Below are 14,056 nucleotides of genomic sequence, written 5' to 3'. Positions count from 1 at the left end.
TTCAGCCCAAGCACAGCTACTGGAGCTTTAACAGCTGTCTGTTCACACCTAGTAAGCCTATTTGTCTGCAGCCCACTATTCTCTCACTGCAGGAAGCAAATTACATGTTTGTGTTATTGCTTCGGCTTGCTTGCTGGGACCTGAAGTGCACTGCATGCACAAATAGAGTTTTCTAAAGGATAAAAAGCAACACTTGCTAAAGTAATGACTCCCAGCTAATAATGTCCATCAGGAAAGAGGCATCTTCTCCCTGCAGAGCTGTGGATTATTTGTTTACATTACAGCATCTTTCCAGCTAAGGTGATGAAAGAGAACCCTCACCCCCGGCACTTTTTGGAAGTGCTTAGCAAATCATGGTAGGCTTGCCATAAGCTGCACAGAACTGCTACTTACTATAACAAAAGAATCAAATACATGAAGGCTGTATGCTCTCCAGAAAAGCAATCAAGCTCTAGGACATCTTCCTGATGGAGTTCAAGAATCATTCCCCAGCAGAGACATGACATAAACCCTGACCTGCAAATAGCCAGTTCTCTTGTGTATGAACTGTTGAGTGGTGACTTTTTGGGGGCTAGAAAGTCTCCTTTGCTTTCCAGCCAGCATCCTGAGCGACCTATGCTGCTACCTGACTTACTGTTGAAAAAATACTCTGATTCTTCACCTCTAAAACCAACCCCAACAAATAGGACCAGACATAAAAATAGGATGCATTTTTCTTAAAGCCTGTTCTACTCATCCACACAAACATACACAGAAGCATATTTCCAGCAGAAAATATTAAATTAAGGCAATTGAATTGCTTTCCAGAAGAACCCCTGTCCTCAAAGACTACTGTCCTGCTTTTGGCTGAGAGAGAGTTAATTTTCTTCCTAGTAGCTGGTACAGTGCTGTGTTTTGGATTTAGTATGTGACTAATGCTGATAACACACCAACATCTTAGTTGTGGCTAAGCAGTGCTTACACTAGTCAAGGACTTTCTCGGCCTCCCGTGCTCTGCCAGGTGCAGAAGAAGCTGGGAGGGGGCACAGCCAGGACAGCTGACCCCACCTGGCCAGAGGGATATCCCATACCATGTGACATCACGCTCAGCATATAAAGCTGGGAAAGAAGAGAGAAGCTGGGGACATTCAGAGGGATGGTGTTTGTCTTCCCAAGTAACCATTACATGTGATGGGGCCCTGCTTTCCTGGACATGGCTGAAGACCTGCCTGCCCATGGGAAATAGTGAGTGAATTCCTTGCTTTGCTTGCACACACAGGTTTTGCTTTACCTGTTAAACTGTCTTTATCTCAATCCATGAGTTCCCTTTCTCTCTTCTGGGTCTCTTCTCCATCCCACCACAAGTAGAGTGAGTGAGCAGCTGTGTGGTGCTTAGCTGGTGACTGGTGCTAAACCACAACAACTAAAAGAAGGCTCTTAGGACACTAGCCTTTTAAGCCAATACCTACAGCTGATTGTTATAGGCCTCACCTGTCCACTTCCACAGAGTAAGTACCTGCTAACTTTCCCAGCTGCTCAGTGCTCTTTTAAAAAAAAAAAAAGCTATGAGGATTTGAGATAACCCAAATTAGATACTGCTTTTCTAAGCAGGAGCTCTTTCAACCAGTTTACAAAACTCCCACAGCAACATTTTACAGTTAAGACTAGAGGTTATCCCTCATGGCAGGGATCAGGATTCAGAACTGCACCCACTTTTTGTCTTACTCTTAGAAAGTTGGCTCTAATGACAACCTCAGTGTTTAAAGTCTGAAGTGTGGAGGTCGTCAATAAGTAATGTGAATGCTTAGGAAAAAACCTCTTGGTTCTTTTTTTCTGAAGGGATGGTGTGGAATTATTCTGGAATGTCTTTTCTCTGTGTTGCATCCATTTAAATATTGTCTACTAGTGATTTTTCTTCCTTCCTTGTTTTATTTTATTCTTGTTACAAAAAGGAGATGTCAAAATCTGACACATTGCTGTACCATATGCTTAGTGTCTATTTCCAGCAGCAGGTGAGAATCTCATGATTCAATTCCCACCTGTGTCAAGGCCACTTTACACCAATCTGCCCTGTAGGAAAACATGGAATAAAAGCAATAAGATCTGTGGAATACATGTATATATGGATTGCTGTGCACCGTTTCATCATTGCCCATATGAAAAGGGAATATATATGTACATCCATTTCCACCCCTGCACAGTAAGTATTAAAACAGGAAAGCATTGGCTGAAGCTGGCATCACCAAGCCAAAATGTTATACCAGCTTGGTCAGACTCTGGAAAATAAGTTGTCAGCTTCCTTCTGCAGCTCCATTTTCTTTTACTCTTTTAGTGTGCATGCTTAGAAACTTCCATTACAAAACAAAACAAACAAAAAAGTATTTTCCTGTAATCACCAGGTGACAGGATATGCTGGTTTAAGGCATAGCACCCGATATTGGAAAACTCATTTGCCAGTCTTGATGAACCTACAAATCTGTCCTTCCTGGAACAAATTTGGGTCTTGGTACCTTAGCATCATTCACCAGAGTCCTATTCCCTGATTTATTCATCAACAAGTCCTTGCCTTGAAGCAGTGTAATGATGTTTTCTCTTTGATGTCTAATTGCCAACTGGAGTGCTGTACAGCCAGTGATATCTTCCACATCAAGCAGAGCACCAGCCTTAATCAAGGTCTTTATAATGGCCATATTGCCTTTGAGAACAGCAAGGTGCAAGGGTGTCCAACCCACTTTGTTCTTAGCATTGACATCTGCCTTGCACTCCAGAAGATTGATGACAGTCAAAAAGGAGCCTCGTTGGACGGCAAAATGGAGGGGGGCCCACTCTGACTTCTCAGTGATGTTGGGATCTGCCCCACATCTCAACAGCTCACAGACTACTGGCTCATCACTGTAGCGAGTAGCCAAGTGAAGCGGTGTCCAGCCCATGCTTCCTTTGGCATTCAGTTTGGCACGGCTGTCTTTTAGCAGGTGGATTATTTCAATGTGTCCTTTGAAAGAAGCCAGGTGCAGCGGGGTCCAACCTTTGTCTGTCCTCAGCTCCACATTGGCTCCATATTTGATGAGTTTCTCGCAGATGAGATACTTCCCCCTCACCACAGCAAGGTGCAGGGCACTGTAATGGTTTTGATCCAGGCTGTTAACAGAGGTCCCATTCTTCAGCAAATAATGGACTACCCTGAACTTCCCCCTCTCCACAGCAACGTGAAGTGGGGTCCTATGGTTCTTCTGCTTTTTCTCCAGGTCCGCTCCTTGACTGGCAAGCAGTTTCACGAGGCTGACATGTCCAAAGCACGCTGCCACATGGAGAGCAGTTTTCCCATCAACCTCCTGGGTGTTGGAGTCAGCCTGACGAGATAGCAGTACTCGGGCCACATTCTCAAAGTTGTTCTGTGATGCCAAGTGCAGAGGGGTCCACCCGTCATGCTCTTGAGCATTTACCTGTGCCTGGTGGTCCAGCAAGAGGCGTACAATTCTGTCGTCCCCATTCTGAGCAGCGAAGTGAAGAGGTGTCCAACCATCATCATCAGGCAGATTGATGTCAGCATCATGCTCTATCAGAACTGAGCAGATCTCTGGCGACCTCTTCTGAACAGCCATAATGAGTGGGGTGTAGCCACAGGCTGCCTGGCTGTTCACATTGGCTTTACAGCTCAGGAGAAACTTCACCTTTTCCACATTTCCCTGGATCACCATGAGGTGAAGCAATGTGAGGCCGTTTTCATGGACTCTACAGATTTCCTCAGACAGGATGTCCTCTGGACTTTCAACCTCACTGTAAGAAGGTGGGATACGAACCTCCTGATTACCAGTTTCTAAAGGCAGGGGAAAGAAAATAGGAGAAAGCGTGTAAAACCAAGTGAAATAGCTTGTGTGCACAAGATGGGAGGGAGAGCATGTGAATCTTCATAGTATGAAATGAAATAAAAGGCATTTTAGAGATAGGGAATATGAAATGAGGCAAAAACACTACATGCAGTCTCCTAGAAAGCAGCGAGACATTTGGCCTCTCCCTCACGGGAACTATATCTGCTGTTTCCTGTAGAGTTCATTTTCCTTAACTTAGAAAGAAAAGACACCCACATGGAAAACTCTCTTGAGCCACATCCTTGTCACTGGAGAGCGAGGAAATAGGCTACGTTTTTTAGGTTTTCGCCTTCTTCATGTTTGGATTATAAAGGAAGTCTCCCCTACTTACCACCACTTCTGGTGTCTTGGGGGAAGATGAACTCTTCTTTGTCACTCTCATTTTCAGGAAGGGGAAAAGAAAAAGCCATAAGACAAAGTTGCTTATTTGCATTCTATAATGTTTGCACAGAGGAGTTCTTCACTACTGCTCTAGAATTTTGTGTTACCATTTGAGTGGCTTTTGTCCAATCCTGTTATTGCATCCAAAATTCAGCAGAGCAAATCATGATGCTAACAGGAATGTGGGAGCCTGAAAATTATCCCTGGACATCAACGAGATTTTCCCCCTCTTACTCATTTTCTCCCAGACACACATATATTCTACTTCCTTATTGCAGCACGTGCCCGTGGCAGCTTCCCAGCTGGTCTTTTTCTTTTTGTACAGGGAACCTAAACACACCCACCTCCTCAGTCCTCTGTACTCAGGCATTCTGTTTCTTGCTGACTCCACAACCAGGCAAAACTTCAAAATAGTAATAGTTCTGCTACTTCTGCCTGTATGAAGCTGACTTCTAGGCACAGTTACACTCCAGTAGCTGGGCTAAAATTGTGAGTATCCTGAAACCTGATTTTTTTCTTAGCCAGAGAAACATGGGAATTTAAGAGGCTTTTTTTCTTCTACGAGAGTTGTTTAAACTGGAATGTCCTCAGTTCATAGGAGCTGGAGAACAATCGTCTGAGCACATATGCCAGTGCTATGAGCAGAACCCCTGTGATTCTGTGTCTGCTTGAGCTTCTTTTAATGAGCGAGGCCTACATGATAAACGCACTTCACCTGAGCAGGTAGAAAGAAGGGTCTTCCTCTGGGACTGTCTATCATTCAGCACACTGGCCAGCTTGCTAAATTTATTAGCAAGTTTCCTATCCCCATAAATGAATTACAGATGTACAACCTATGCAAACACACCGCACGAAGGTTGCTGAGGTGCCCTTGTCTGATGACAAACAGTCGTGAGAGAGGAAACACATTCTCAAGAACTGGTAAGAAGAGGGAAAGGACTCAGTGGCTTTTCCTCAGTGGTACTGGGAAGCCTTGCTCACCTGCTGGTTCCCAGACATGGCAGGCTTGTGGGACATCTTCCTAACAAGGCGCTCATTCTCTGGATCTATTACAAGGCTTTGTATCAGTGACAGCAGCATGTCTGTTTCTACAGGGATATCTACCAGAGCAAAAAGACTGTTAGCTGCGCAGACTACCCAGACTTCAGAACCCAGTCAGTACCTGAAGTTGTGGAAGTCTTTCACGTATCCTCCCCATGGGGAGGAAGGAAAGAGGGAGAAAGGGGATGTGTTGACAGCAAATGGGTACCAAGCATTTCCAAGGCAACAGGTGATTTAACTGGCAAAGAGTTATACACAAGCTTATCCCCCACTTGTTAATCCATGAAGCTGACCCTTGGCTAATCCATACCACAGTCAGCTACTACACCTGTAAAGCTTGGCCTTTGCTTAGGGTCTTGGTCCCAACACCTCTTCATCAAGTCAACCATCTGCTGGCATTCCCCTGGCCAGTCATTGCTGACGGGTTCTAGGCAGGGCCTCTTTCCTGCTGCAACCTTGACTATAATGGCCATCATGTTGGCTCCTGAAAAAGAGCAACGTGCATTGGGGTTTTTCTCTGTGAAGATGGCTGTAATAAACATTTAATAAGTGCAGCGCACATAAGAAGTGTTCATATTTACCTGCATAAGGTTTCTTCTGCATAAGTACCTCCCAAATGACAATTCCAAAGCTGCAGGCAATAAGAGATCGTGAGCAATCACTCCCATATGCACACGAACTTAAAAAATTCGCTTATTGCTTTCATTTTCTTGAGAAATTGGAGAATTAGGAACTGAGTTCTTCAGGATGGAAGGATTTAATCCCCCACACCAAAAGGACAAGATCTTATGAATCATCACATATATCTCTGATGTCTCAGCAAAAGGGTTGCTGTAGCAAATGAGTGACTTAGAACACTTCCTGTGAAAGTCAGGCTCTCAGTGCCTTGTTTTCACTTCATCATTCACATCAGGTTTTAGAGCCCTTGACTAGTGCAGGTTCATGCGGGCATGCAAATCCTCCTTTGCTTCTTGCCTTGGGTTACTATGTAGTGTAGCGGCTGAGGAGCTGATGAATTGCCAGAATGTATGTTTGTAGCTTGTATAAGTGGGTTGCAAATCACTTTGGCCAAAAGGAAAAAAGTGAAGCTGAAATCTTTTCTCCACCTGTTACTGACCAAAATGAAGCTGAACACCAAAGCAGACAAGCAATATTACAGTTGTTTTAAAATAAAAATGAATCTAAGCAGCGGCTGCTATGAAGGAGCAGACACTGTCTGTTCTGTGCTCTAATCTTGCTCCTACTCCGTAACTTCCAGCAACCTAACAGGGTATGATGGAACCTAAGGCAATACAGTCTGCAGGTCACATGGGATCGGTGCTGCACAGAGGTGCATCTGGTAAGAGGTAGATGATTATGCACAGATAATCCCACTCCCCCTCACTCTCCACCATTGGAGTACCATGTGTTACTCCCAGTGTGTTTCCCACTAAGGACATTATGCAAGGCAGAGAGCCAGAATATAAACAAAATGAGGCAACATGCCAGTCTCACTTGCTCTGCGTAAGAGCCAGGCGGCAACCCTGTGTGACCTCTCAGCAGAAAGGCAGCCCCTACCTGTACACATCATATTTGATTCCTGGGGGCTTGCTGTTCTGCAGAAACATTTCTGGGGGGATGTAGCTCAAAGTGCCTCTCAAAGCACAGCTTTCAATATATTGCATTCGGCTAGACTGCTCCATCCATTTTGATAGGCCGAAGTCTGAGATCTGCAAGCAGGAAAAAACGAGAGCCTCCCCTGTAATGCTCACAGTCTCACCCCTCCTTATACTAGCTGGGAGTTACCTCCATCCTTCATGATCAGGGATGTGAGGAGGTGCCTAGCAGCTGAAACTTGATAAAACCCTGATAAAACTGTAGTTAGAGCTTTTCAATGAGTCCAGGAGATCAGCATTTCCTCCTGAGTTGGACCCTGAGGTTCCCAGTTCTGGCACAGATTGCCTGTATGATCCTGAGAATCCCATGTAATTTGTTTACCAGCTGCTTCTTATAAGCCCCAGTGGTCAATCTTTCATTGAGTGTTCCCAAAGAGCCTAACTTACTAGGATTCTGGACATATGAGTCAAAAAACAACCTTTCTCTTATTTGAGAAATAACCTGTCCCTACAAACACAGCATTAAGGTCATACCTTGACATGCATATTCCCATCTAGGAGAATGTTCCCTGGTTTTAGATCTAAGTGCAGCAAAGGAGGTGTCATGCTGTGCAGGAAATTCATAGCCAAGCCCATCTCATGGATAACCCGGAATTTGAGCTGCCATGACATTTTGTGAGTGGGCAGTATTTTCTCCAAGGAGCCTCTCGCCATGTATTCCATCACTATCCCCAAAGGGTTGTTGCAGACCCCATAGATAGTGACAATGTGCTGGAATTTGATTTTCTCCATCTTGGTTGCCTCTTCCATTAGGCAGTTCATACTGGTCCTGGAAAAATACAAAATAAAAATAAAATATCAAAGTGGAACCAAGAAATGGTACCAGTCAATTCACAGACTAAGTTACTGTATAATGGCTTGGTGATATCCAGCCTTTCCAAGTAGTCCCACTTACCCCGAAAAGATTCATTCCAATTTGCCCCTTCAGCTGGTGATAATGCTGGTGATAATACGGTGATCATATACGGATTGCTTGGGCAAATTGAACCACTAGACTCCTAGAGAAAGAGATCAGAACTTCTGTCTTAGTCCAGCTCTTAGAAGACGTTCAGTGGCCACAGAAAGCCTTGTCCATGTCTTGTTTTCACCCTGGTGAAATTCCCAAGTGATGCTTTCCTGAAAGCATGGTGTCAGGAGCAGGGACACACTTGGTGAGCCATGCCTTTTTCATACCGCACATGTCCACTCAGTGACAGCCTGCACGCTGCTTGCAGGCAGCCAGGGTCCAATGGCACTCTGACATGCTGAGCTTGTGTACAGGGAGGCTTGCACGGCCAGAGAGCGTGCCTTGGCCTTACCTACACCTACGCCCCTGCCTGCAGCTTTCTGTCCGTGAGCATGGCGAATCTGGTCACAAAGGGAGTCTAGACATTCACTGTTGCCAGTTTTGGCAGACCTGTTTCACTAAATCTTTACATTTCCCAGCCTGCTGAACAAGTTGGGGTGCCCAGAGCATGCTGACAGCTGCCAAGCGGTAAAGTCACAAAACCGTATTTAAAAAACACGCCCTGGGAATGAATCTGAGCTTGGAACAACATTATGCCAGGCCGCTAATAGCGCTAAACATAGGCCAGCTAAGCAAATCCTTCTGCCAGACTTCCTCTAGCAGGCTCCCCACAGTAAAACATACCTCCGGATTGAGGAATCACTGGTATTGTCTTTCCCACTGTGGAAGAAAGGCTTAACACCGGAAGACAGTGGGAACCGGCAGCACAGAGGGTTGCAGATTGATTCTTACCCCTCCCAGGAAAATCACGGGCGTGGAGAAAGAAGTGGCTTCTGTGATTTATGGTTCCCTTCCCGGGGCAGAATCACTGGCTCAGCCCCTGTCTGCCTCCCTCCCAGGCACCCCAGGGGCTGCTGAGAGCTGACCTGCACAGGTTAGGCTGGATCCTGTGGCGGATGAGCATTGTGGAGAGTAGCAGAGGGAGTGAGGTTATCCCAGGAGGAGGCATTTGTACCATTAGCGCAGGTACATGAGAAGGTACAGCAAGAAGGTGGATGTTGGACAAGCAGAGGGAGCCCCAAGAAATGAGGCTTGTGAGGGAGAAAAGGAAGAGCCCCAGGCAATTCCCGTGTAAGAGTCTGAGTGTTTCAGCCCTCTGGAAAATTCTGTGACTGCATCTGTGGCTGTATTTCCTTTTTCTGTGGGTTCCCTGTGATTTTTTTCTCTCTCCTCAGCCCCAGCAGACCTGCGAACTATGAGCCTTTGCAGCTGACAGAAGTTGAGGTGAGAGCCATCTATCAGCCACTCTCTTGCCTTCTCTCAGGTGGTACATAGATGCAGCAGCATTCACTGAGAACCTGCCCTCCTTGCTTTCATGCGCCCACAGGGATGTCTTCTATCATCCCACAAAATCCATCTTCTGTTTTGTCCTGACAAGCAAAGCCATCCAAGGTTAATAAACTTGCTGGCAATTTGCCTCATCATTTTGAACGAACAGTGCGAAGCAGTCGGTTATGCATCAAGAGCGTGAGCAGATGGAAGGCACCACACCACTGTCTTCATTCGTAGCTACTGATGAGACACATTTTTTTACAAGCCTACAGACAGGAGTGCTAAGGAACTTTAAAAAATAAGCTCCTCTGAAACTTTTGCCTCCCTTACCAGACAACTCTGCTGCTGTGCTTTTTTAAAACCACTGCGTGGCCTGGAAGCTTTCAGTTTTGTATTTGGGGCTTGTACTTAGTACTGACAGAGAAGCCAGGACCATTGTATAATACGCATGTATGTGTATGAGAAGGCTCTGACAGATTCACATACCATGCACTCAGAGATGTTCTCTGTGGGTACGTGCGCATTAGACAAACTGCAGAGTGAAGACCTGCCTCTCACAAATCTGGAAACCTTCAAAAGCAAGCAGAAATAGCCATTGAACAATTCCCCCCAGCTGCACAGGACTACAGGACCAACACCGGCCCTTCTTACAGCCCCCATGGAAAGGAAGGATTTTTGGCACAGCCATAGTGCAGGACAGAACACTCTTGCCTTGTAAGCCAGAGCTCACAGGGCTTACTGAAAAGTATAATATTAGTCAGAGCAGCCTCAAGGCTGTTTGGACATATGTAGGGGGCAGGAAAGACTTTTATAACACTACATTGGAGCGCAAAGTTGTTTTCATGACAAACTAGTATAACTTCAGTCCCTAGGAGATCAGTGCAGTAACTGTTAAAGGCTATTTTTCCAAAACTCAGATTTTCAGATTTAGTTTTTCAAATCCTGGTGATTGTAGAAATAGGCGTTTCTTAAAAAGAAAAAAAAAAAAATCTATGAACATTTCTGTCCACGTTCAACCATTCTTCTGGAGTGTAGACTAGGAGCTGAGATAATCCATGAAAGCCATATGATTACATTTCCTAGAACGGATATATGCAGAAGTAAAACTGGTGGACCTGACTCTTTTCTTTTCCCCAAAAAGAGAATGAAATGCAAACATAACATCTGATGAGCATAAGCAGCGCAAACTAAAGAGGACAGTCACTGCCCAAACTGAACCACCTCAGCTGTTGTCAGTAACATGACAAGAAAAGCCGCACGAGCATGTGATTTTTAACCAGGCAGGATCCTTCCAGCTTGAACGGAATAAAATTTTAGAATAAATGACTTCATTGACTCAGTTCTTTTTTTCATCAGGACTGCCTATATCGTATGGGGTATCGGCAGGGGTTGCTATTACCTGGCTTCGTTCTATCTCCAGACCCAGGGTAGTCAGCAGAAGAGTCTCTGCAGGTGAGAGACAGAGCAAAAAGTAAACTGAAGGTGCAGGTGCACCATCAAGAGAAAAGAGCATGTCTGGAGGGTAAGGCAAGTGAAGGAGCAGAGAACTTTGCGAGCCCAGCAAAAACAGCTGGAAATTCACTGTCCCTCAGCTTTAAACCCGGTGATTTTGATGACTATTTTAGTTTAATTGATACCCATTAGTCCCAATGTCCAGCGAAAGCTTCGAATAAGTAATTAGACTGTTTCATCCACATGCCCATGTTTAGTTTAGGATGCCTACTTCAGCCTCCAGATATCAACATTAATTGTTCCGAGTAAGTGTTCCTTTCCCACTTGCACATGCACATACACAAATATGAAAGAAAAAGAGGCACAACTCCACATCACTAGTGTTTTTTCCACTCCGAGTACCCAGAACTCGACTTCCCAGGGAGAAGAAGTCATGTGAACATTTCCTTTGCAGTTTTAGCATCAAATCACCATAGACGGCTCTAACTGACAGTTTAAACTGCTGAGCTAGCAGAGACCGCATAGTTACCTCTCCATGCTGGAGTCCTGCAGCAGGTACGGAGAGCATTTCACTGCATAAACTGTTCTCCACCTCTTGTGCTTGACTTGGTACACATGCCCAAAGCCTCCACTGGCCACTTTAATCCAGTCTTCTTCAAAGTCCTCCTTATTAAAGACAGTTAAGCTGCCCAGTTGCTGGTCTTTCTCCAAAGTCATGACAAAAAAGGCAGCCTGGCGCTCTGCCTCCTGCTCAGGTGGTATCAGAGAAGAAGAAAGGAGCTCTTCCTACTTCTGACTTGCATAGGGAGGTAGGGAGTTACCCAACATGAGCCATGTTACTTACTGCCAAGAGGTGGATCCTAAGTATCACTCTCATTTGGTATGGAGAAGAGCCGCATTACTTAACTCCAGGCACTCATGCCAGGCTACTGCTCAGAGCTTGGCCAGGCTGGGTATATGTCTACATTTCCATAAGGTTGCCCTTCTCCCTCGTACTGAGCACTGGGTGGGCAAATGCTGATGGAACACAGATGAAAAGTGGTGCAATGCAACAATCCTTTAGCAATTGCACTGTGCTGAAGATGGGATTCCTCACCAGCGGTGTCGGTATACGTTGGCTGAAAGTGAGGCAGATTGATACTTAAAGAGAAGGAAGGACTTACATAGCGAGAAATCCGCAAGGCTCCTGTGCAGCACTGCGTACGTGAGCTGGATGAAGAACAAAAGTGGAAAACACTCCAGAAAGAAAAAGAACATAGAACTAGCATGTGGCAAGCATGAGTGCATGACCCTGACAAAATCCTTCAAGAGAAATACAACAAACATGGTGAGCCAGAGTGGTTACCTCAAGGATAAAGTATGCTGCCGAATGCCCGCAAGGGGCATTTGAAGAAACAGGCGAGTACTGGAGAGCTGGTCTGAGCAGTTTAACCACTACCACCTGAGCACTAGTAACAGCACGCATGCTTTTAGTTGCTTTATGCCTGGACTCCCCTGCTGTAAAACCGGTTTAATGACACTCCTCTGGGTCTTGTGCATGTGTGTCTTTAACGACTTAGCACAGGCACTATCTCTGTAGGTAAGTCAATGCCAGGTGCAACGTGGTGCTGGTTTCCTCAGCGCTACTGCAATACAAATGATAATTTCTGAAGGGTAATTGTTGTTGAGTCTTGACCTGGAATTTTTAGCCACATATAAGATCTGGAGAAATTCTTGGAGGAAGACTGATCCAGGTGGAAGCCCAAGCTACTTGTGCGTTGCATTTGACAAGAGGTGCTCTGGCAGTGGCCCATCACTCACAACTGCAAGGCTTTAGGGAAAGAAGGAAAAAAGCCAGACAGGCTCTGCAGCCTTTCAGGGGAAAAAAAGAGCATCAGAGCCTGACTTGTGACTGTTGCTGATTTCCTGCCACTCCCTAAGAGTTGCCCACCAAGTGTGATGCTTCTGGCCCAGGTACCACCCCTGGCCACCTCCACTTGTGCTCTTTGCCAGCAGTCACCTGCCAGCACAACTTTAGGGCCGAGGACAAGCACAATGGGGGTCCATTCCCCCATGTTCGAGCACAGGCCTGTGCCTTACTGTTTTATTATAGAAAGTTCAGGAGGAGGTGAGGGAGCGGAGAAAAACCACTACATGGTTGGAGAGTTGAAGCTGCTGCTGCTTCACTTCCTCCACAGAGGTTACAAGTGTGCTACGTTTGTCAGCAACTACCTCAGGCACATTCCAGGGTCTGTTTCAGCTTTAATGCCATTGAAATAAAAGGTTAAGATGGGTGGCAATCATGCTGACCATTTACACCTTTGTTGACAACAGCAACTTACACTTCTTGAAGTGAACCTTTCCGGCTTTTGCCCAAACTGGGTAGCAATTTTACCCAAGTCCATGCCTTAACTGTAGAAGTGGAGCTCAAACTCACAAGTTTGCAGTTGTCACACTTTCTTTTGGATTTCCTAAGGCACAAGCCTGTGGTGCTTCCCTGAAGCAAAGGGGAACGCTGCAGTTATTGATGACCCTCCTCAGCCTTGAGATGAAGAAGGATGGAGGCTGAGGTGGTCAGGGAGGGCTGGGGCCTCGGCCGCTCTCAGAAACCCAGCCCCAAGTCGCTCTGCACACTGGTCCCTTTGCACAACACATGCAGCCTCACCTCTGCCCCTGAACATCTCCCACCCCCACCCCCATGCCCTGAACTAGTACCCTGCCAGCTACAGCTCAGTCCAAAGATGAACTGACATAAAGCACTCCTAAAGCAACACCACCCTACCACCAAGCTTGTTTCTGGAAACCGCCACCTGACCTCCCCGAGGTTCCGCTTGCAACCAGCCAGGACCAACACACTGAGCAATAATTCCAGTAGTTGCTGAGGGATAAAATCACATGTGCTGCAATTTTGCTCCCGTCAGTTAAAGCACAGCTGGACAGGAAAGTAGTGAAACAGGGAACAAACAGCTGGAGAAAGTATTTTATTGGGTACCGCAAGCACTGAATAGCTGGGAAAAGGGTGTGCACAGAAGCTGTTCCCAGATAGAGAGGAGAAACGCATTCCACCAGAGGCTGAGGTCCAGCAGCTTCCTCCCCCGTGCAGGTGCTGAAAGAGAAGCACTTCCTTCCACACACAACGGATGCCTCTTCTTCCTTCTCCACCAGCAGCTGCTGCAAAGGCAGGAGGACGCTGTCAGGACTGAGAAACCGCTGCTTCGCCACCTAGAGGAGGGGGACACTGGGACGGCCCCCAGAGAGGGCTCCCCACAGCACCACACGGTCCCTGACCATCCTCCCACACCTACCCCCTATCCCCTAACACACCACCCCTCCCACCCCCCGCAAAGACATCACTGATCCGATTGGCTTTTCTCACCGAATTGGTGCTCCCCTGGGCATCACCGCTGCCACCTGTGGAGTTC

The 14,056-nt window shown here is 46.2% G+C and overlaps 1 protein-coding gene across 1 annotated transcript; it reads right to left on the bottom strand.

The window, feature by feature from the left end:
* Positions 1-2,447: 2,447 nt before the first annotated feature.
* ANKK1 (ankyrin repeat and kinase domain containing 1) lies at positions 2,448-11,372 on the bottom strand. The gene is made up of 8 exons (XM_009510744.2): positions 11,185-11,372; positions 7,400-7,694; positions 6,828-6,979; positions 5,852-5,901; positions 5,599-5,754; positions 5,211-5,329; positions 4,180-4,225; positions 2,448-3,796 (listed from the first exon to the last, which is right to left on the bottom strand). Exons 1-8 carry the CDS (start codon positions 11,370-11,372, stop codon positions 2,448-2,450), a joined length of 2,355 nt encoding a protein of 784 aa, XP_009509039.1.
* Between the last annotated feature and the right edge of the window lie 2,684 nt (positions 11,373-14,056).

The sequence above is a fragment of the Phalacrocorax carbo genome, chromosome 21 (genome assembly GCF_963921805.1).
Source record: "Phalacrocorax carbo chromosome 21, bPhaCar2.1, whole genome shotgun sequence".
NCBI lineage: Eukaryota > Metazoa > Chordata > Aves > Suliformes > Phalacrocoracidae > Phalacrocorax > Phalacrocorax carbo.
Note: the sequence above shows the minus strand (reverse complement) of the source record. Positions and strands in the feature narration are given on the sequence as shown.

What these genes read in the sequence shown, in the direction of transcription:
- ANKK1 (XM_009510744.2), bottom strand. Translation starts at nt 11,372, where the DNA reads ATGACTTTGGAGAAAGACCAGCAACTGGGCAGCTTAACTGTCTTTAAT. An exon ending in CAGGACTCCAGCATGGAGAG is followed by an intron (nt 7,695 to 11,184) that starts GTAACTATGCGG and finishes GTATTTTTCCAG; the next exon opens with GACCAGTATGAACTGCCTAA. An exon ending in CCAAGACACCAGAAGTGGTG is followed by an intron (nt 3,797 to 4,179) that starts GTAAGTAGGGGA and finishes CCCTGCCTTTAG; the next exon opens with AAACTGGTAATCAGGAGGTT.